A 23841-nucleotide genomic window follows, 5' to 3' on the forward strand; every position below is an offset into this window, starting at 1 on the left:
TTGGCGCGGGAACAGAAATAAAAAAGACTCTTTTTTATTTCTGTGGGCGTGTGTAATAAAGGTATTTTGTGTCTATGAATTTGGTAACCATAGCGGTTTTATTTCGTTGTAGCGATAATAACGACGCTACCAATTAAATTCAATATCTTTGTATCTAGCAAATCAATCCTGGCTTTAATTTACATTCGTCTTAGGTACGGTGTATCATGCGCTAACTTTAATTGACATAAACTTACTACGTAGTATGAGTACAGAATTGGCACACATCGCAGAAGACAACAGCGTTGCTGTGAACAATGAAAACACTCCTCCCGCCGAGCGAGATATTACAATGCAGACTTGTGATGTCGGACAAGGTGACTAATAAACACTTAAACATTTAATTTCTTGACAATAGTGAAGAATCCTCCGGTACATAGCAGAATAGGCTGGTGAAAAGTGTTAAAGGTTGATGGTTAGGGGGTAAGTGGTTATAGAGGTTACTGGGTTAGTATAGTTATGGGTTAGTGGTTAGCAAATTAAATGGGGGAGGACTCTTCACTAACACCGATTTTGTTAAAGTATTCAACTAATTATAATCAGATAAATCTACGGGTGAGCCAACTGTTCAAAACGAAATGATCCCAGAAGAATTGTTGTTTGCACTTACTCAGACTACTGGTGAACCAAGCAACAAAACTACAAAAAATCTTTCACCAATCAAAGCTGTTAAAACACCTGAAAAGCTACGGTTGGTAAGTTATAGTTTATTAATGTCACCAATTACTATATTTTGGTAAACACATCTTTCAATTTTCTACTTCGGAAAATAATTCAAAATTCCCTATATATTTTTGAGTATAAAATATTATTTTTAATCTGAAAGGCATTAAAGAAGGGACCTCCTCAAAATGTGTGGCATCATAAGGGCAGACGAGTTCAGTTTAAACATCTTACTGACAATCCACGTTCATTGGGTAAAGGAGTTGGAACCAGAGATATATCATTTCTCTTCGATGTCTCAGGCCAAAAGAAACCACAGCCTCCTAATCCGAATAAAAATGACAAAAGTGCAGTAAGATTTGAAGCAGCCAACAGCACACAAGATGTGGGTTACCTTTTAAGAAATAGTAATTTGAATCTATTAAAAATGGGTTGGTTGTGAATATTTTTTTAAGTTAAAATTAAAACATGCCGTTAACTTATTGGTCTGATTAAAACCATCCAAACAGGGCCTAAATTTTAATTTTATTTTATCATTTACCAATTTTTAGTTTAATCATTATATCACCCGTTATCTGGTTTATCTGCGAGATAACAATCTTGTTTATCTAATTAAATATCATCAACATTTCACTTGTTATTGTTCTTGGTTTGTTGAGTTATCAGCACGTTACCAAAAAGGTTCTCATTTTGTTTATTTTCAAAGATTTTTAGAACCTAATTTTTGAAAACCTAATGCATTTGTTTTAACCCAAAGTTTTTTAACCCAGATAAACAGCAACACAGCCCTTGCAGTTCCCGACTCAATAATACCCGAGGAATATCATGTTATCAAATCTCGTGCTGTTCTTGGTTTGGAATACATAGATGAGGAATTAACAACAAAACTAACCGACCATGATCAATTGCTTCGAATATTTCCATCCTTGAACCCAACTAAGCGATTCGAGGTGATGTTTAAATTTAGTTTAAAATTAGGCATTTTAATAAAGTGATTACAACCACTTTATATTCTACCCAATGTAATAACAGTTTACCATTTTTTTGTTTCACCAAAATATGTAAGTCTATGTTAAAAAGTTGCTGTCTTTCATGACAGTATAACAGCTTGCGTTAAGTGTATACAAAAAATAAAGCAACTAAGAATTTTCTTTTTAATTTGTTGTTTTCAATTAAAAAAGTATCAATGCAGTTTGTAAAGTAATATTTCTAAAACTTTATTCTGGTTTTTAACAAACAGGTTCTTCAATTGCTTCGAACGATGGATGCGATGCTTGAACAAAGTGGGATTGATGATGAAGCTGTAGAAGTAAAAGGACCAACTCAAATACACAACCTACTTGAACTTATAAAGAAAGAACAAACAATATATGACCTTGTGTTCAGTGAGGTATCATCTAACCTTTAGTTTTATATCTGTATTAAAATGGTTAACTTGTATTTGGTTCAGGTTATTCGTCAAGTAAGTGTGGAATGCATTGAGAGAGGACAACTGCTATCTAAACTAAGAAATAAATATGCTGATCTATTAAATAGGGTAAGCTTTTAATATTTTAGTATAGAATACTATTTAATTATTATGACACACAGTACTTTTAATTTGTAGTTTTTAAATCTTGTTATTTTTGTAGTTTTAAGTAGCACAGTATCTGTTCTTGGTTGACCAGTGGTATCACAAGTATAACATTATTATGACTTACTTGTGTTAAACATATTTTCCCAACTATTCTGAACAATTAAGGAATTAAAATGTTTAAAAAGGACAGGATTTTCAAAATGTACATGATTTTTTTAAAAACTGTCATTGATAGGTTCTATGTTTATTTTAGATACCTCGTCAAATGAAAAGTTTACACGCTGAGGTGATGGCGCAAAGATCACTTGATAGAAGACTTACTGAGGAGTTGTTACGATTTAAGTCTTCAATTTCATTTTTAACAACGTATATATAAATTTATATGTTTGAATATTGCTTATCAATTTAATTCATAATTTATATTTATATGTAAGCTTTTAATACAATGCAAAAGCTTTAACATCTGAGTCTGAGGATTTCACATTCAAAAAACTTTATTTGACATTGCGACTTTACATTTATTTTTAACAATACATGATTTATGAATATATATCATTTAAGTTATGTTTTCAGGGAGTTGCAAAATGTAAGAGAACATGATGAACAAGTGACACAAGATGCAAACAAAGCTGAAGCTGATTTAGCGCAAGCATTAAAGGTTGTAAATATTAAAGAAAATTAAAGTTTTTGTTTTTATAGACATACAGTAACATTGTTAATTATACTGAATGTTGAGCTTGTTATCTGTAAGCGAATATGTATTTGTTTTGAGGCAACAGCCGATGAGACTAAAAATTCTTTTTAATTGATAGGAATCGCAAACCAATGCAAGCTTAGTTGACGAATATCATGACTTATATGAACTACAAAGACATCGACTGGAAGCTAACGTTTCAACTCTGACAGAAGAGAGAGATATGTGGAGCAATGTAGCTTACAGTTTATCACTGAAGGTTCAAACATATGTGTTAACTTATTACAGAATGAAAGTTGTCAGTGGCCCAACCAGAAACAAAATGAAGGGGGGCAGTTATTTAAAGAGAAAATTTTTTCAAAATTCCCAATTTTACCTAGAACCTTTCCCTTGTACTAGGTATGGACTGATTGGTGCCCAAGTTTAAACTACAAACGCATCCCCATTATATTTTTTAGCCTAAATTCAATTTTTTAATTGAACATTTCTTTGACATTGAAAAACTGCTTTGTTTGCTTCAGCGAATTATTTAAGTCACCTGAAACTTTAGTTTCAATATATGTCACCTCCTTAATTTCAATATATGTCACCATACATGCTTTTAATGTTTTATTCAGATAATGACTATAAATCATTTAAGTACTGCAAAACGACTCCATGTCAGCGAGAAAGCGTGGTCAAAGTTAGCCGGGCATTTCTCTGTATTGTTAAGTGACCAAGACAGCGAAAACTTGTCACAAATGCAAAAACATGTTCAGCAATGGAGAGACTTAATGTTTCAGTAAGAGCTTTGTTGCCACCTGTATGTAATAATAAATAAAACTTTTTATAAACAGAAACTATTTACTCTTGACTGAATTAATGGGAACGTATCTGTTTATACTATCATAATACCAGTTGCTGTTTGTCTATGATATTGTTTTAAATAGTTATGTCTGTACAACTTTATTAACTTCCTTTTTATTTTCAGTTTCAGTCAATCACTGGAAGGGGCAGATAAACGTTCGGTTGTTTCACTTGAGAAAGTTAAAGAAGGAATCGAAACCTGGATGGAAAAGTTTGAATGTAAGTTTTCTTCCTTAGGTTCTTTTTTTTCCTTAAAAATATTTTAACAGTTTCTATTTGAGTTATTTCATGATGTATTTTATTTGTTTTGTATTCAATTATGCCTTTATATCAGCCACACTCATGTCAAGCTCTTCTGATGTTCGATTCATGAAAATTCCTCCGAATGAGTTTGTTGAGAAACTGAGCGATGCCATGAAAGAATGGGAGGAGGTAATATAAATGAAATGATTTTCATCAAAAGAATGTGCTGTGTATAAGTTATTTTTGCGCTGTGTTCCTTTAAAGTCTTGTAAAAAATTGGTTGATATATAGCTTTACTGATGGTTTAGTAATTATTTAACCATTGTCTTTAAAATACGAGGGGATTTAGCCAATATTCCTGGTTTTAGAAAAAAGCAATGTAACTACTGTCTGTCTTCTGTTCGTCCCTATCTTACAGAGACCGTAAATTAACATATTTTGAAATATTTACTCATGATTAAGAAACTTGGTGAAGATTCAGAACGATTTGCTGGAGGACAGCTCTTAAACAACAAAGAGCAGCTCAGTAAGATGAACAAAGAGTCGGAAGCATGGACTGAAGTTGCATTGCATGTTTACAGACGCCATAAGTAAGTTTGAAGATTTTCCTATTTTTGAAATAAAAATAGAAAGGTTTGACTGCAGTATTCAAAAACGAATGGCGTTTATATTTTTGCACTGTGGGGCAACATCAGAAGTTACTATGGGTGTCCAATTCCATACACATTTCTGGGTGACAGTTATTATTAAGTGTCTTACTTATGATTACACATACCCACTTTTAAGTAGCATCAAGCCTCAAATCCTGTAAATAGTTACACAGCAAACAATGCTAGCAGCGCCACAGGGGCAAATAATTACCCACAAATATATATATATGGGATAGCGTTACATTTATTGATTCTTTCCGAATAACTTTGTTTTTAGAACTGACACTGGGGAAAGTTTTCCTCTTGCTACAACAATGATTGACCTCAATGAAAAGTTTCATAATTTGGTAAAGCAACTCGAGATCCGGATATCTGGAGAAAACGGTAAATTTTGATTTCTAACATGAACCAGTTCTTATACTGAATATGCTCATGTTACATGCAGGAGTGGCCAAAGGAATAATTGCATTGCAGAATAATTTGGATAACTGGAGTAACAAACTTATCATGATGTCACATGGAGCTCAACGTAAGTCTAGCACAGTTCTTAGTATGATGATACAAATCGCGGTATTTAATATTGCTTTATTCATTATCCACTTAAAGTTATTATTACACAAATTAACTTTGAAAATTTTATTCTTTGTCCGGTTTCATGCCAGTGAGAGAACAACAAAAGATTATCTCTCCATTTATTTATTATTGATTTGTAGTTTTCCCATGAACCCTTAATTCTTTGTGCAGGCTGTTTACTGTTTTTAAATGTAAACTGCTTTTTTATATTTCGCTCCAATATATTACAACATTCTTTCTAAAATAATTTGCTCAACAATGGATAACAATGGGGTTTGTTACTCACAATGGACCTTCTAATTTCAAACATTAAATGTGCATTATAAGGCAGTATCTCTTCCAGGCCACGTGCCACCACCCACCGTACTTAGATATTTTTTTTCAAAACCTTCATGCAATTACCAACCAATATTTTGTTTTTTGTAGTTTTGAATAGGGTTTTTATTAGGTTTAACATGGAATTTTACTATTTGGTTGTGTCGTATCATCAGGTTCTTAATGTCTTTGTCCTCAGCATTGACGGACACCGAATGGATGCAACTTTATGATAAGTTGTTTGAATACAGCACTTTACTTACAACTACAATCCAATATGTTGGTAAACAACAGAGAGATGAAGACAAGTTGAATGGAGTTCCACATACCAAGTAGAAAAAAAAATTTGCCGTTATTTATTCATTTTTAATAAATATTTAATATAATTTATCACTTTAATAAATTTCTGCAAATACTTGAGTTGAAATCCCTGCCAAGCTCTATTGATATACCCAAGTAAAATGAAATATTTACGTTGGTTTCTTGAATTGCATCTAGGATCGAAATGAGAGAGATGATGAAGGATGTTGAAGATTGGATGAAGAAGACAATGAACAGGATTGAAGCGGAAGATGGGAAGTTGGTCGCTCAGGTTTAAAATATTCTCTATTGTCTGGCATTCATTCTTATAAGTTCAAGCAAAATAGAAATCAATTATTTTTGTATCATTTTATTGAATGAGTTATAAAGACAAAACGATCACAGAGAATTTTTCAGGTCTTTATGAGGTTTTACTATTACATAGATTGATTGTTTTGTGTTGGGTGATGACCATGGTAAATATTATAATAGAAGTAAAAATATAAATAACAAAAATATTGTTATTGTTAATAAAAATGTTTTTATCATTTAAATTGTTGCACCAGGCATCCACCATCCACACAAAACTTGTCCACTGGATGGCACAAATGCTTCTCCATCTTGCTCCTAATCTTGATGATAGATCAGCAAACATGCCATCAGAGATGAGTCTTCAAGCATTTTCAACATTAGAAGACCTGATTAAAAAAGCAAAAGAAATAAGTGAACACATCAGTATGTTCACGGAATATGTGTGCCAGTAAGTTCAAGATATAAGACAAAAAAATCACAAAAATATTTTAACACATTTCTCAATGCATAACACATAGTTACTCTTTTTATAACTTTTTATAATTGATCAGATGTTGCAATGCAATTGTCCTCAACAAGATGCAGGAGAAGAAAGATGTTGGAGATGAAGATGCTGATCACGAATACCGAGATTTTACTCGATTTAAGGTGGAAGCTATAGTCAAGTTTTTTTTGCTTAGAGTTGTTTGGTATTTTAATAAAGCTAGTTGCTTTAAATTGATAAAGAAATTTCTAATCTTTGATGATTTTGTTCACAAACTAGTTATATATACAGAGGGAAGCAAACGAATGGATCCATACTTGCGAAATTCTCCTTAACTCAGTATTAGAGGAGCCAACAAAACTTTTGTCCAAGGAAGTTGTGAGCAGACTTGTTCCATCAGAGGAAGGAAAAAGCACGACTGAAGAAAGTCCTCCAAAAACTCAAGCCAGCAGTCCGGTCACTCAACCAAAGGTTTATATATTTCTGATTTCAGAGTTTTATATATATATTATAATAATCTAAATCTACATTAATGTTTCAGAAAACTAATCTAAAAAGAATTCCAACAGTCCAAGAGAAAAAGGAAGTGAAAAAAGAGGAAACAAAATCACCTGCTGTAGAAACGATGATTAAAGAGGAAGAAACGGTGAAAGTAGTTGAACCAGAAAAGGTGGAATTATAAAAACAACCTTGTTTGTTTTGCTTGTGGAAACAGTAGTTTGTTTATTATATTCTTATCTTGTATTACAGCAAAGATCTAGGGCTCATAGAGTTGACTAATTCTTGTGTAAAAAATACAGTAAAGAATTGGTGCTACCAAAGCGTAACAGACAGAAATCAGGTCCAACCTATTGTATAATAAAAGATATACATTTCGCCTTTGCCTAAAATAAATTGCATGGCCAATCTTTTATTGTCATTAAAAATTATTCAGGTCTTTTAGAAGTTTTACTATTACATATGTTGACTGAATCCTATTAACTGATAACCATGTTAAATATTATAATAGAATAAGTGACTTACAATACCATTTTAGGCAAAATATATATCTTTTGTTATACAGCGAAAAGTTTTTCTTTAAACAAAAATCATTTAACTCCTTGAGCACCACATCAGGGTCAGACTTGCAGAATTTATTATAATTATCTTGTATTACCTTATTTCTTTCATTGTTAGAATTCTCAAGATAAAGTTGAAGAAAACGAATCTGAACCAAGTAAGAGTTTTTAGTTTTTTTAACCAGAATTAAACTTTTAACATAAATTATACAAGGTTTACTTCCAACAAGAATGGAGGTGATAGGTTCCGATGAAAATGTTGGAACTTCATCATTGCTTGAAGATATTCCTCTTGGTGAAAGTGTGAGCAACATTTTGACTCCTCCATCATCAAGTTTGACGCAATCTGCATATGATGCCATCGCCAAAATGGATGAAGTTCAGATGCAGTTACTGTAAGCTACGAATTATTATAAAGTGTAACACCGATACCTGAAATTATTCATTCTATACAAAATTTGTAATTTTAACATGGAATATGTTTACAAATATAAATATTGACTACATTCAGAGAAACGGAACAACGTGCACAAGGAGCAGAGGAAAAAGTGAATGATCTTAATCAAGAACTTAATGAAGCAAATGAAAGGATTAGAGCATTGGAGAAAAAGGTTACAATATATCCATGCAATAAAACCATTGCATTTGGACCTTTTATATTTAAGATAATCTTATTGGTTTGCATTAAATAAATTATAGCTGCAGATGATGGACATGGAAAAGAAAGAATCTACGGAAGAAAAACCAGGAGTTTCTCTTCCAACTGTTGAAGAAAAGAAACAAGAAGAAACGGTAATTGTTTTTTAATGACGTGGCAAGGCATATGTGTTCTATAGTAAGACACTTAACGGCAATTACTACAACCCAGTGGTCACTAATTGTCTGTCAAAATTATTAGTCGTGCATAATAAAATTCCAAATAACATAATCACCCACAAAGTAACATACATGGTAACTCTTGAGCTGGCACGAGGTTTATGGACACACGTGTTGTAGCGACGGTTGTTTTATACTAATTTAAAGTCTTCCAACTATTGGGATACAACATTCAAGGCTGGTATAACAACTGTGTTTACACTAACTGCACCTGTAGAACTAAATCAATATATTATTCTACTTTTTGTGTTTGAATATAAATCACAAATAAAGTTTAGTCGAATTTGTTTATTTTAATTTAAGTTACTTCAACCAAAATCATCTGAAACGGCGAAACGTGCTCCTTCACGAGGTTCAGGAAGTGGACAGCGAAAATCCAAGTCATCCAAGAAAAAATAGTTTTAATATAAATCAAATATTGCTTTTGTATGTTGTTTAAATGCCGTGTTATTCTGAAGAATATATTTCAATTACTGCAAAACGATATTGATTTGAATCTGGATTTCTAAGCAACAGTAGAGCTCCACGGTTGTGTAATACCTCGCGGACAAACAATTTTAACCAATCGTTCTTTACTTGTTCACGATAAACTTGAACCAGATGTTTGAGGGTGACAAACCCCACACCACCCCCTCCCCCACTGCAAAACAAGTAATCTCCTGAAGTCACGAAACCACATATTGTCCGTGATGGATAAACAGGAAATGAAATCGGTTTCTCAGTTTTTTTCTCATGAATATTCTTGGTTGGATGTGGAATTTTCGAATCTGTTGCTCTTTTTCTGCAAGATAAATCGCGGATTTAAAAAATATTCAACAGGCTTAGTAGTAGATAAGTCAAATATTGATTAAAACCTTGTTTCTCAACTTCTCATGGTTTGTCCCAGATAAGGCGTTTCTGCGCCTAATCAATAAACTAACCTAGATTTTCAACAATTTACTTTGGTTTCTTAATTGCCCACTAGTTAGAGGTTTGCGGGTGAACCACTAATAAATTGCCTTGTGGGGATACTTGGTATTTGTAAAGAAACCTCTGGTTTGACATAACATTTTAGATTAATAAATAAAAAAGTTAACAGAAAATATTTACTTTTCCATCTTAATTGGATCCATGTGAGTTGCTTCATACGGACCAGAGCAATTTGCCAAACCTTTCCCGTGCAGATCCTTATACTGTGCTTCCAGCTTTATTATATCATCAGTATTAGGAACGCATATTGAGCTACATTCCACAGGACATCCTTTGTTGATCATGGAAATTTGAACGCAAATAAGACCAAATGTGTTTTCATTGCACAAAATGTCAAGTTCCCCTGTAATAGCATAATGGTTGTGATAAACACAAGCCAAGTATGTGTAAGCCCTTTTTTAACTAAACATAAAAGTAAATACATACACTCACCAGATACAGCATCATCATAACATAGGTGTTCCACTTTTTTTAACAGTTCAGTGTTATGTATCACATTGACTGGAAAATCTTTCTGATTTTCATGTTTTAACATTTTCGAAGGTGTTGATGAAATGTTATCCAATGCTTGCCTTTTGAAACCTGATATCTGGTTAGAATTATTTTTTTGTAATGAATTAAATGTTTTGGGTTTAACATCAGGCATATTTGTGCTTGTATCCTCCGAAATGACATTCAACTCCTTTGTTTGTAACTTGTTCTTTTGAACATTCAACTCAGTATTTTCCTTTACATCAACTTGATCGGCATGTGAGATTTCAAAACAAGATTTTCTTTCAAACAGATGTTCCCAACATGGAGCAAATGGAAATGGAGTAGCAAGAATAGAGTAGTTAGGTCGCTTGGCTGGTGGTTTCCTGGTTTAATTGTAGGAATGTTATTCAAGCCTTTGTGATGACCCTAAAGGTGCATATCTTCTTATTTTTTATATATCTTTAAGGAAGAAGCATTATAATAACAAATTTGATAAAAAGAATTATCTTTTAATAGTTTAGAAACAAGAAACGGTCAAAGTTGAGTAATATTTTTTTCATGGAAAATTCCAAGCAATGACCACCACCAATTTTCTTCTGCAGCGATTTTTTTTCACAAAACTCTCACATCCCATTTTTGATTGCAATCAAAATTTGTATTGGTAATGGTATGCTCCTTTAACTCAGAATTAAAAAGCGCAAACATTGCATGCATCATATCTCGTATGTATATATTAAAATATTAAATTTAACCTGAAATAAACCGTCTGCTTCCTTTTCATTGTCGCTTCCCAAAACAATCGACCACTTTCACAATCCGGATAATCTCGTGGGAAAAACGGCCGCTTGCATTCCTTTGTTCAAAAAAAGATTATTACCATTCTGTAATGAATCTACTAAGTATAATTTTAAACTTTGCATTACAACAAAACTCAAATAAATGGTAATATTCTTAAACTAATTTTAGTTATTTTTTTTTAATGCAAAAAATGGGTTAAGAATTTAAACTAATGCCCAAACTGCTTAAACTTTCTTTTGCAATATTGATATTCCTAAACATATGTTGTAAAAACTTATTTTTACTGAAACGAATGTCTAACAGTTGGCATACACCACTAAGAATTGGTCACAATAGAACAGAAATATTCATAACTTCTAACTTGCATTGCAAGCCAGCTCTAAATTTCTTAACTACTTTGTATAATGAATCGGAATGATAATATTTACCAAGTGTGTGCGTGATTGCTCACGTATTCCACCAACTCTAGCTTGATTATACACCAATGGAATCCAAAATGCTGTTGCCCATTTTGCTGGAATAATAAGATCCCAGCCTTGTGCAAAATAAGTTTCTTCACTAGATTGAGTATTTTTCACATCTTCAGTAATACCTAAGGGTTTTAAAACAATTCATTAGTTAATTGGAATAAATAATAGCGTAGTACTAAACAACCTTTTTAAATAGAAAACTTTAGCTTGTACTGTGAATTGTCTTTATGACATTAGTAAATATTTTTTAATTAGGAATTAACATCAACAGAATAATGCTGTTTTGAAACAAATTAACCAAGAACTAAATCAATGTATGTGGTGATTAACTAAAACTTTGTAAACTGTAATACTAATTTCAAATTCTAAACTTGTTAATTACTTTTGGTTGGGGGCTGTTTTGGTTTCTTGAAACCAGATCTTCTGATTAAAATAACTGGAATTGGTTGAGAAATTGATTTTAATGATTTCTTTGCATCTTCACTCAATTCAAATTTTGTTTCATTCTTCCTTGTACTGACAACATTATCTGAAAGTCTCCGGTTTGAAATCTACGTCATGTAGAGTTTGGTTAATTGATTAAAATACCGCAGTAAAATAGCAGTAATGAAACAAGTGAAGTATTATGATTTCGAATCTTTTATCAATAGTAATACTATACACTCGTATGTTAAAAGGACATATCATCTGGTTGAAACAATTAATTTAAAACAATACAAATTATTAAAATGCAAAAAGTACTAATACAAATTGGTTTCTTTAGTTTTGCATGTATGTATCTGCTGAATAATATTAGTAAATATGTTATATTGTTGAATATTGTTCTAACATTATCTATCATTTCAAATATATCAAAATGAAAGCTTACATCATTTCTTGCATCAGAATTCCACAATGGACTTGATGTGACACTGTTTTTATCATTCAACACCACGTCAGTAGTGGGAACACAATCTGCGGTATCTTAAATAAATGTATTTAATATAAAACTTGATTTTCAGTTGAGCTTAAGCATAAATATAATTTATCAGTGTGTGATGCAAACCATATAACCTACAAACAAACTACATTATTTGCATAACACTTTTAGTGACAAATATTGAATACCCACAACCTTTCACTGCCTTTTAAATTTACATTAGTCTAAGTTACAAAATATTTGGATGAATGTAACACACCCTTTCTATGATTTTGATGCTACACAGCGTAAATTCATATACACCACGGTTTCTATACTATCTAGTATCTACCATGCTATTATTAAAATAATAATAGTAAACATATTTTGAGTAGGCAGCAAATCTCAACCACCTGATAATAAATCTTTTAGCTTGGCCGGAGTCTTCTGTATTGGCAAAGTAAGTCTAGGATCATTCACAATAAGAGGAATGATTTGACTTTCCTCCACTCCACCACTCTTATATTTGTCAGCTTTGTGAAACTGTTGCTTGTGACAAGCTGTGTACAATAATAATTACAAGGTAAAAAAAATCTAATTTTTTGGGATTTTTGTTATCATTTGGATATAATTGGTGCCAGGGCACAATGGTTGGTGCGTATGCCTCTGACCAAAGGATATGAACTCGAGGCTCAGCAGTGTCCACATGTTCTTGTGCAAGACATTGTACTGCAGTTGCTCCAAGTCTTAAAGAGTTGTCAAACTTTTTTAGCTATAAACTTTAAAAAAAGAAAAAAAAAACTTCAAAGTTAGTATTGGCAAATTGCAAGCGAACACGAGTTGTATAAAATAGAAACCCCAAACCCCATGTATATGGAGTCCGTAGTTACCCTGACACTAGTGACACATAAGGCTAAATAACCTGCATTCATTTATTTATGTTGAACTTTTGTACTCAATTTTTCAATAGTTTTTATTATGCATGCATTTTTTTAAACTAATTCAGCTATAACCAAGATTAATTTAAGCAGTACCTGTCATCATGGTAACAAAACTATAATTCTGCAAAGCAACTTTTTCCAAATGTTCCACAATCCATTTGTTAACAACAGATTGTGTAGATGGTGAAGCAATGGAATCTAATGTAATGAAACAATGTTGATATAAAGATTTTTGAACTATCAAAACCACTTCTAACCTGAAACTTCATCATGAAATTCCTTTGTATTAAAAGGTCGCAACACAGAAAGTAGAGTAACGCTTGATTTTGGTCCAGATAATCGAAAACGAAGCAATTCACTCGAGATGTCACTTCAAAAAAAGAAAGATATTGCCTTATGTGATGTTAAGTTACTGTACAGGTACTTACGTTATGCTTATGGAACTCCTGTTACCAACTAAATAAGAAATTAAATCGTTGGTTTTCTCTAACAAAGTTGGATGAATCCTCAACCAAATTATTTGCTCTGCAAAACAAATGAAATTTTAGTTTTATCTGTTCTGCTTCTACATTTTTAGCTTGCAGTCTTTTTCTTTGACAGTATAGATTTTTCGTGACTCAAACTTTTACTAAGAAGGTAAGTGTTAACATAATCTTTTTTCCTAATTAACACATGCACCATAATGTATGTTGTCCAATGTTAGATTAGATAATGTTATTTTACTACACATAACCATCGTACTATGATGTTGCTTGTGAGGAATAAGTTATTACGAATTATTACAAAATCATTTGTATTCCAACTAATCCTGTTGTTGTGTAAAATGTGTAAAATATAAAATATTCACCTTTACCCTGTTGCTGATACATGATGGAAGCAGGTCCAATTAGTTGGGGTGGTTCTGATCTTTTATCATAAATAAGTATATGATGCTCACATTCTCCACTTTTAACCTTGACTGGTATATTACTATTCACAGCCATGAGTGATTCTATGATGCAAAAAATCTCCTCTTGTTTATCAAGGTCACATGATATTTGAATGCATTTGTAGAAAGAGATATCCTGAAAAAATAAATGTATATATATTATATTATGTATGTTATATATAAATATATAAGGCAGGCTCTAAGCGAGGAGTTCTTATACTTTTTTAATATATTTTATGTTAATTGCGAATTTGATGACAACCTGACAATCAGCGCTAAAATGTTAATAATGTCACAGACAAACTAATGTTTGTCAATTTAACACATTTGATTTTTAACTAGGATTGTACAAGCGTTTTTTTGTTGGGTCTGTTATTTATCTGTTCTATTTAAGCACGAATAAGAATACAGAATAACTGTTGGTGCTTTCATTTTTTGTAACAAAGCTCACCTGCAACAAACAATGATTTGCTGTGGCTCGATAACATGCGCGAAAACTTTTATCATTGGGATGTATGGCCACACGATGTCCCCATGCGCTGTAAAGTGGGTCATTCGTGTCCGTCATGTGAAATCTTTTTGCATGCCACATGTGAGTTTCTAACCAACCACTTTTTCCTGGAAGAAAACACTTGTAAACCCTCTTATTGCGTATGGGTAAATATTCAGTCAATCAAGTTTGATTACCTGCTCGCTTGCTATATTCATTTTGTAAATTAATATTTCTTCTTCTTTTTTTACGACATACTTTAGTGTTCTGTAATTACAAAACACAGATATGGTAAGTTGAACGCAAAAAGAGTAAATAATGTGAAAAAAGAACAATATATTCAATTCTGTATACCATCCGGCAAAGGATATACAGAGATAGTAGTAAAATAAGGCTAAACATTGCCGAACCCAATGTGGAAATAAATATCTCAGGTTTGATATAAATAAATCCATTTACGTAATGTTTACTTCTTGTGAACTACGAACCCAATTGAATAATGGCGAAGCACCAATTTCAAAAATATACGCAAAAAATAAATCTTGGGCATGTCTGAGAACAACCTACTTCTCCATTTTGTGCACCTTGTTGCTGAGCAAGTTCTCTCAGTCTTCTTGGAAGTCTCTTCACATTATGAGCAGCTGATCTTCGTCTCATATGTCGTGGAAGAATCTTTATAAAATAAAATGCTGATGTTAAAGGTAAAATTTAAATGAAATTTGAAACCCAAACACTGTACCCAACAAGTTTATCTAGCATAAAAAGCGCAACTAAATTAAACGCCTGTATTGATACATTGATTTACTTTACATTTAATAGTAATTTTAATACAATTACAATTCATTGCAAAATAAACTAAAAAGTTACAAATTACAATTCATATTACCAAAAACAATAATGATTAAACCAAAGAAACTATTAGGTATCATCAAATTATCTAACATTAATGAATGTGAACAAACATTCTTCAAATAAACTTAAGTTAAAAACAATTTATTGGAATAGGATTATATGAACAGCATGTTCCTTGCCTGCAGTGCGGTTTTATTTCCTGAATGCTGTTTTATCGCTGACATCATTGATTGAATTTCATTTGCAGCAGCATTGGCATGCTGCAGTACAGATATTACTACAAAATATTTTTCCAAATTAGGTGAAGGTAGTTGTAGCACTCATAAGCTTAACACTTTTATTTTTTATTAAAATGCAGGGATGACAAACTGACAATGCTAGTGCAGTCACACTGCTATCTGGCAAACATAGAGATAACTGATTGGTTAATGGTTTGAATACAGGATAACAGTGCAGAATCCTCCTCCTACCACATCTGCAAACCACTAGCTTAAATTGTAACAAGGTATTGGACAAAACTATATTACCCAGATTCAAATTATATTACCTAGCAGATACACAACCCTACTAGTACTACACTGGTTATAACATGAATGGTAGCTGCTGCCAGGTAACTATGATACTCAACATGATCCGAACGCAAATATGTTGATACTTGATCCAATGATACGACCAGGTTCGATTCGGTGCATCCCTAATTGTAATTTGTAACATAGCGAATGCTTTATTACTACGCTTACCTTATGGCCTAGTAGCCTATACTCTGCCTCTGCTGGTTTGTAATTGTATCAACAGGGTAAAAAGTAATTAGGCATAAAACTAGGGTACTTAGACATTCAATGTCACCCCTTTTTCTGGTTGGGGCAACTTTTCATCTTAAATAGCTTACCCATGGACCATGGTAGTAGGCTGCTATAGTTATCTTATTAACCGTAGGCTGCTTATTATTCATCGTGTTAACAATATTTACCTCTTGGCAACTCTACTTCAGTAACATCACTATTGGCAAGTAACTTCTTATAGTAGTCATGCTGAACCTCTGAAAAACATGAATAAATAAACAAGAGAGCACAGCTGTAATATAAGAGCAATAAATTACGATTTCATTTCATTCGAAAGTTGATACATAAAAGAGTATTAACAGCCGGATGCATCTAACTTGGCGAGGCAGGCTAGGAGAATGCCCACTGCGGAACTTGGTATATTGATTATTGCATATTATTATAAATCCATTATGAAGCAAACTGCACACAATTTACACATTTTATAAATCATCCGCAATTATGTAATTACCGCCCCTAGCGGAAATTGTGTACCCACTTCTGCGCATAGTCTCAAGTAAAACCAAAAGTTTGTGAATTTTTTTACCCTACTTGACTATGCATATATATAAAATTGACTGTTCTATAAAAAAGTGTCTATATGGTTACTTTATGCCCAATTATCCTGTAATTTAATACTGTTAAATGGGGCAAATATGATGATCAGTTTCTTGTGCAAAGTATTGTTATTTAAATCATTAAAAATACAAATTTTAGTGAAAAATTCATTTGACTTTTAAAAAGATGTTCCATATTTAATAATATAAATAGCTTGCCTTCCACTGTTGTGATGTTCTTTGGTTGAAATCTCATTCTTTTCTTCCATTTCCTAAGACGGGAATCTGATTTGTCATCAAATGATGTTTTCTTCTCATTTTCTTGTTTTATTGTTGGGAGTGGATCCTTTGAAATCTTTAATGCTGTTGATTCAAGCTCATCACTATGCTCCAATGTAACACTTGCTGAATCATTGGTTCCAATTTTACAAAGAACAGGTGCTTGCTTGACTTCTGTAACTTTTTCTATTTTTTGCATGATATTTTATATTCACTTAAAAAGAAGTTATATAGTTAAAATTTAAGTTTAATTGTTAGGTTTCTAATTATCCAAACAAATAGTGCCAAATATTAAAGATCAGGACACAGGAGTCAGCAACACACAACCTTCAGTCGGGAACCCGCCTCAAAACTTATGTGATTGATAAGTTATAAAGTTAATTTTGTGAAATTAATTTTTGATAAAATTGTCAACACATGGGACTATACAAAGAAGACGGAATTTTTTTTCCGCTAGAGGCGGTAATTATTTAAATTAAAAAATACGGAAAATCGAACAAAACAGCACTACAAAGTGTTAATAAGTGTAAAACAAATTAAATAAATAATAAAAATACCTTTCTAAATACATAAAACACTATTAAGAACATATTTCCCACATTAGGTCGGTTATATACGCTCTTTCGTTGCGTTTACTGTCGTCGAGTCTGTGGTGTAGCTGTTTGCGTGCGGTCGTAAACTCTCTTTGTTTCATTTTTACCGGGTTCGAGTCCCGCACAGTGGAATACTTTTTTCATATTTTTTTTTCAAGTTTTTTTTGTTTGACGAGTTTGGGGTTAGGAGTTGGGGGTTAGGGGTTAGTGTTAGGGGTTAGAGGTTAGGGGTTAGGGATTAGTGTTAGGGGTTAGTGTTAGGGGTTTATATCTTATGTGTATAAACCGTGAAACTAACTGCTCCCCATAAAATAGAGAAACGAATTTGTCATCGCCTCCTAGCGGAAAAATTTTTCCGTCTTCTCTGTATAGCTCCATGTATTGTCAACAACGTAAAATTAGGAACATTGTGCTGTCATAACGTAAAATTAGAAACATTGTGCTGTATTCAATGCACCTTTTAGCTTTTATTGCAAAAATTTTGGCCAGTGATATGAAAAAGGCTGCAGTGCTAGTAAAGAATCTACCCCCCCCCCACCTTATTTGCTAACCACTATCTCCTAACCCCTAGGTTTTTAGGTTAGGTGTTTTTTTGGTTAGGGGGTTAGTGGTTAGCAAATAAGGTGGGGGGACTCTTCACTAGCACCAAGGTTGCTGACCCTTGTATATTTATACCCTTTTCGTATGGTAAAAAGGTAATGCGAATTTCAGTCCGCATTAACTCGGCGTATGATAACTCGCTAACCGCATTATTTTGCATGGTTATTGGTTTATGCGCGTATCAACATTGAGTTTTATTAGCGCAACATTGTTAAATCTAGGTTATAAAAAAAGTTCTGATACTTCATGGTGCTATTACCAAACTAAGCTGATTGCTGCTAGTCTTAATCGCCAACGTAAAGTACCAAGGTGATCCTAGAATACAGATATTCTAGCGGCCATTTTCGATACCTTCAACTGGTGCCACCAACCTAAAATTTGGACACTGTACTAATTAGACCCCAGCGGTACCGATTCTCAAATCAAAAATTGAAAATTCGAAAAAATATTAATTATGAATATTAATATTTGTCATAAAAACATATTTATAAATTTTTCGCACGCACCAGCTTTAAATATGTTGTAGCGCTACTTAATAGCTACAAAATGAAACATTTTTTTCTTCAAAAAAATGGGGGCTTGGGTATGAAATATTAAAAAGTATGACCATAACTTGAATCATATAAATATTAAATTTTCATTTTTTTTTGCAAAAATATAACTTCCGCATACATCTATGTTGGTCACTAACATACCATTCCCATTAAAAAAATAATTAATTTTAATTTTTTTTTAATTATGAATATTAATATTCATCATAAAAACATATTTATAGAATTTTCGCACGCACCAGCTTTAAATATGTTATAGCGCTACGTAATAGCTACAAAATGAAACATTAATTTTTTCAAAAAAATGGGGGCTTGGGTTCAGAATACAGACAAGTATGAGTCAAATATCTCAAATCATATGAATATTAAATTTTCTAAAAATATTCGCGAAAATATAACTCACGCATACATCTGTGTAGGTCACTAACATATTTTTCCCATTAAAAAAATAATTAATTTTAATTTTTTTTTAATTATGAATATTAATATTCGTCATAAAAACATATTTATAGAATTTTCGCACGCACCAGCTTTAAATATGTTATAGCGCTACGTATTAGCTACAAAATGAAACATTAATTTCTTCAAAAAAATGGGGGCTTGGGTTCAGAATACAAACAAGTATGGTCATAACTCAAATCATATAAATATCAAATTTTCGATTTTTTTTGCGAAAATATAACTTACGCACATATCTATGTAGGTCACTAACATATCATTCCCATTAAAAAAATAATTAATTTTATTTATTTTTTAATTATGAATATTAATATTCGTCATAAAAACATATTTATAAAATTTTCGCACGCACCAGCTTTAAATATGTTATAGCGCTACGTATTAGCTACAAAATGAAACATTAATTTCTTCAAAAAAATGGGGGCTTGGGTTCAGAATACAAACAAGTATGGTCATAACTCAAATCATATAAATATCAAATTTTCGATTTTTTTGCGAAAATATAACTTACGCACATATCTATGTAGGTCACTAACATATCATTCCCATTAAAAAAATAATTAATTTTATTTATTTTTTAATTATGAATATTAATATTCGTCATAAAAACATATTTATAGAATTTTCGCACGAACCAGCTTCGAATATGTTATAGCGCTAGGTATTAGCTACAAAATGAAACTTTCATTTCTTCAAAAAAAATGCGGGCTTGGGTTCAGAATACAGACAAGTATGAGTCATAACTATAATTCATGGTTCATATATTTTATTTGCACGAACGCAAAAATTATACATATAATAAAAAATAATATAATAAACAGTAAATACGTACATTCAAATGTGATGCTTTGAATTTAAATAAAGTCTTCGACTGCCGCACCATTTACTTTATCCTATCCGTACGTAAGTATAGAAACATCGAGAACCCCACATTTTACTCTTCTATTAATTCTGCATCGTACTTCTATTAATTCTGCATCGTATTAAAGAATAAACCCTAATCTTAGAGGCTTCAAGAACAAAAAACCTTCTGTATTAATTGAAACAAATAAATTAAATTCTCGATATTTCTATACTTACGTACGGATAGGATAAAGTAAATGGTGCGGCAGTCGAAGACTTTATTTAAATTCAAAGCATCACATTTGAATGTACGTATTTACTGTTTATTATATTATTTTTTATTATATGTATAATTTTTGCGTTCGTGCAAATAAAATATATGAACAAGGAATTATAGTTATGACTCATACTTGTCTGTATTCTGAACCCAAGCCCGCATTTTTTTGAAGAAATGAAAGTTTCATTTTGTAGCTAATACGGAGCGCTATAACATATTCGAAGCTGGTTCGTGCGAAAATTCTATAAATATGTTTTTATGACGAATATTAATATTCATAATTAAAAAATAAATAAAATTAATTATTTTTTTAATGGGAATGATATGTTAGTGACCTACATAGATATGTGCGTAAGTTATATTTTCGCAAAAAAATCGAAAATTTGATATTTATATGATTTGAGTTATGACTCATACTTGTCTGTATTCTGAACCCAAGCCCGCATTTTTTTGAAGAAATGAAAGTTTCATTTTGTAGCTAATACGGAGCGCTATAACATATTCGAAGCTGGTTCGTGCGAAAATCCTATAAATATGTTTTTATGACGAATATTAATATTCATAATTAAAAAATAAATAAAATTAATTATTTTTTTAATGGGAATGATATGTTAGTGACCTACATAGATATGTGCGTAAGTTATATTTTCGCAAAAAAATCGAAAATTTGATATTTATATGATTTGAGTTATGACCATACTTGTTTGTATTCTGAACCCAAGCCCCCATTTTTTTGAAGAAATTAATGTTTCATTTTGTAGCTAATACGTAGCGCTATAACATATTTAAAGCTGGTGCGTGCGAAAATTCTATAAATATGTTTTTATGACGAATATTAATATTCATAATTAAAAAAAAAATTAAAATTAATTATTTTTTTAATGGGAAAAATATGTTAGTGACCTACACAGATGTATGCGTGAGTTATATTTTCGCGAATATTTTTAGAAAATTTAATATTCATATGATTTGAGATATTTGACTCATACTTGTCTGTATTCTGAACCCAAGCCCCCATTTTTTTGAAAAAATTAATGTTTCATTTTGTAGCTATTACGTAGCGCTATAACATATTCCAAGCTGGTGCGTGCGAAAATTCTATAAATATGTTTTTATGACGAATATTAATATTCATAATTAAAAAAAAATTAAAATTAATTATTTTTTTAATGGAAATGGTATGTTAGTGACCAACATAGATGTATGCGGAAGTTATATTTTTGCAAAAAAAATTGAAAATTTAATATTTATATGATTCAAGTTATGGTCATACTTTTTAATATTTCATACCCAAGCCCCCATTTTTTTGAAGAAAAAAATGTTTCATTTTGTAGCTATTAAGTAGCGCTACAATATATTTAAAGCTGGTGCGTGCGAAAAATTTATAAGTATGTTTTTATGACGAATATTAATATTCATAATTAATATTTTTTCGAATTTTCAATTTTTGATTTCAGAATCGGTACCGCTGGGGTCTAGTTAGTACAGTGTCCAAATTTTAGGTTGGTGGCACCAGTAGAAGTTATCGAAAATGGCCGCTAGAATATCTGTATTCTAGGATCACCTTGGTACGTAAAGTACCCTGTTAAACCACACTGTACGCCGAAAACCAGTCAAAATATTAATTTACTCCACATTAATTCCTAGATTTAATATTATATAACAAAATTTATAGTGGAAATTATATTTCAAATGTTAAAACAACCGCTATACGTGTTTTCTAGCTTCGTATCGCTTACAAGAACTGAACGAACAATGAACACATGCCGACCATGCATTTGTATAGGCGATTCAAGCTCTGTGGGCTCCGTAATGGCGGACACGACCGCCGTTTCCTAACTTGGTCTATACTAACTTTGGGTAGAACCACAGAAACAAAAAAGAACAGAACGCGCATCTCTAATATCTGTAAAAGAGAGAGCATGATCACGCTCTCTTTTTCACGACTCGTTCCCGTTTACTATAGTAGTCAATGAAAGCCAGCGCGTTTTAGGTAGTTTTTCTTTGTTTTTTTGATTTAATTAAGTTTATAGGGAAAAATAAATATTTCAAAACATATATATATTTCTAATAAACCGTTTGTTTGAACGTTTTTAATTAAATTTATAAAATAATTAATTTTCCTAAACAAGCGCTAAAGTGTAAGCGTTAACCTACCAAAAACTAAACTGGCCTAATAAAGTGGAATAGTTAGTGTAGTTTTTAAAATAAACAGCTAAAACCTCCTAAAATCACTGTGCGCCTATCTTTTACAATGTGTTTTTAACAAGCACGAAATTCAGGGCTATGTTTTAACAATCACATAATTCAGGTCACAGAAAATGCAACGACACAAAAAATGTGACGTCACAAAAAATGTGACGTCACGAAGAATACGATGTCACGAAAAATGTGACGTCACGAAAACTGTAACGTCACGAAAAATATGACGTCATAAAAAATGTTACGTCACAGAAATTGTGACGTCATGAAAAATGTGACGTCACGGAAAATGTGACGTCACAAAAGTGTGACGTTATCTAAAACGTGTTGACGTCATAAAAATGTGACGTCACGAAAATTGTGACGTCACGGAAAATGTGACGTCACGGAAAATGTGACGTCACGAAAATTGTGACGTCACGGAAAATGTGACGTCACGAACAATGTGACGTCATAAAAATGTGACGTCATAAAAATGTGACGTCACAGAAATTATGACGTCACGAAAAATGTGACGTCACAGAAATTATGACGTAACGAAAAATGTGACGTCATAAAAATGTGACGTCACAGAAATCATGACGTCACGAAAATTGTGAAGTCACAGAAATTGTGACGTCATGAAAAATGTGACGTCACGAAAATTGTGACGTCATGAAAAATGTGACGTCACAGAAATTATGACGTCACGAAAAATGTGACGTCACAGAAATTATGACGTCACGAAAAATGTGACGTCACGAAAATTGTGACGTCATGAAAAATGTGACGTCACAGAAATTATGACGTCACGAAAAATGTGACGTCACAGAAATTATGACGTCACGAAAAATGTGACGTCATAAAAATGTGACGTCACAGAAATCATGACGTCACGAAAATTGTGAAGTCACAGAAATTGTGACGTCATGAAAAATGTGACGTCACGAAAATTGTGACGTCATGAAAAATATGACGTCACGAAAAGTGTGACGTCACAGAAATTATGACGTCACGGAAAATGTGACGTCACGAAAAATGTGACGTCACAGAAATTGCGACGTTATGAAAAAGTGACGTCACGAAAATTATGACGTCACAGAAATTGTGACGTCATGAAAAATGTGACGTCACGAAAATTATGACGTCACAGAAATTGTGACGTCAAGAAAAATGTGACGTCACGGAAAATGTGACGCCACGAAAAATGTGACGTCAACTAAAACGTGTC

The 23841-nt window shown here is 32.1% G+C and overlaps 2 protein-coding genes across 6 annotated transcripts; one reads left to right on the plus strand and one right to left on the minus strand.

Annotated features, from left to right (window-relative positions):
- The first annotated feature begins 107 nt into the window (after positions 1–107).
- Positions 108–9110, plus strand: LOC149741764 (axonemal dynein light chain domain-containing protein 1-like). 2 transcript variants are annotated; one of them, XM_089888002.1, is made up of 26 exons: positions 108–356; positions 583–734; positions 866–1087; positions 1473–1652; positions 1943–2092; positions 2153–2239; positions 2532–2644; positions 2852–2936; positions 3091–3231; positions 3590–3753; positions 3943–4037; positions 4153–4250; positions 4524–4651; positions 4989–5095; positions 5157–5240; positions 5799–5931; positions 6098–6191; positions 6466–6659; positions 6763–6859; positions 6987–7166; positions 7237–7365; positions 7872–7911; positions 7968–8148; positions 8265–8364; positions 8453–8545; positions 8933–9110. In XM_089888002.1, the coding sequence occupies exons 1-26, from the start codon at positions 245–247 to the stop codon at positions 9026–9028; spliced, it is 3255 nt and encodes a 1084-aa protein (XP_089744128.1). In that variant the 5' UTR covers positions 108–244; the 3' UTR covers positions 9029–9110. The 2 variants fall into 2 exon arrangements, with proteins under 2 accessions (XP_089744128.1, XP_089744137.1); XM_089888011.1 differs by having other exon boundaries at positions 8459–8545.
- On the minus strand, positions 8903–17354 carry LOC149741765 (ribonucleases P/MRP protein subunit POP1-like). 4 transcript variants are annotated; one of them, XM_089888030.1, is made up of 18 exons: positions 17047–17353; positions 16420–16488; positions 15629–15726; positions 15165–15269; positions 14795–14864; positions 14559–14725; positions 14027–14243; positions 13608–13704; positions 13437–13549; positions 13273–13377; positions 12652–12798; positions 12209–12294; positions 11723–11891; positions 11299–11462; positions 10825–10925; positions 10031–10455; positions 9719–9941; positions 8903–9410 (listed from the first exon to the last, which is right to left on the minus strand). In XM_089888030.1, exons 1-18 carry the CDS (start codon positions 17303–17305, stop codon positions 9077–9079), a joined length of 2949 nt encoding a protein of 982 aa, XP_089744156.1. In that variant the 5' UTR covers positions 17306–17353; the 3' UTR covers positions 8903–9076. The 4 variants fall into 4 exon arrangements, with proteins under 4 accessions (XP_089744156.1, XP_089744149.1, XP_089744172.1 ...); XM_089888023.1 differs by having other exon boundaries at positions 12209–12303; XM_089888039.1 differs by lacking the exon at positions 8903–9410 and adding an exon at positions 9550–9661 and having other exon boundaries at positions 12209–12303; positions 17047–17354.
- Positions 17355–23841: the final 6487 nt, after the last annotated feature.

This window comes from Ciona robusta, chromosome 1 (assembly GCF_009617815.1).
Source record: "Ciona robusta chromosome 1, ASM961781v2".
Classification (NCBI taxonomy): Eukaryota; Metazoa; Chordata; class Ascidiacea; order Phlebobranchia; family Cionidae; genus Ciona; species Ciona robusta.

Coding starts and splice junctions, on each gene's coding strand:
- LOC149741765 (XM_089888023.1), bottom strand. CDS start 17,305: ATGCAAAAAATAGAAAAAGTTACAGAAGTCAAGCAAGCACCTGTTCTT. Junction 14,726..14,794: donor TGAATATAGCAAGCGAGCAG/GTAATCAAACTT, acceptor GTTTTCTTCCAG/GAAAAAGTGGTTGGTTAGAA. Junction 13,378..13,436: donor ATTTCATGATGAAGTTTCAG/GTTAGAAGTGGT, acceptor TCATTACATTAG/ATTCCATTGCTTCACCATCT.
- LOC149741764 (XM_089888002.1), top strand. CDS start 245: ATGAGTACAGAATTGGCACACATCGCAGAAGACAACAGCGTTGCTGTG. Junction 6,192..6,465: donor ATGGGAAGTTGGTCGCTCAG/GTTTAAAATATT, acceptor TTGTTGCACCAG/GCATCCACCATCCACACAAA. Junction 6,860..6,986: donor GAGATTTTACTCGATTTAAG/GTGGAAGCTATA, acceptor TTATATATACAG/AGGGAAGCAAACGAATGGAT.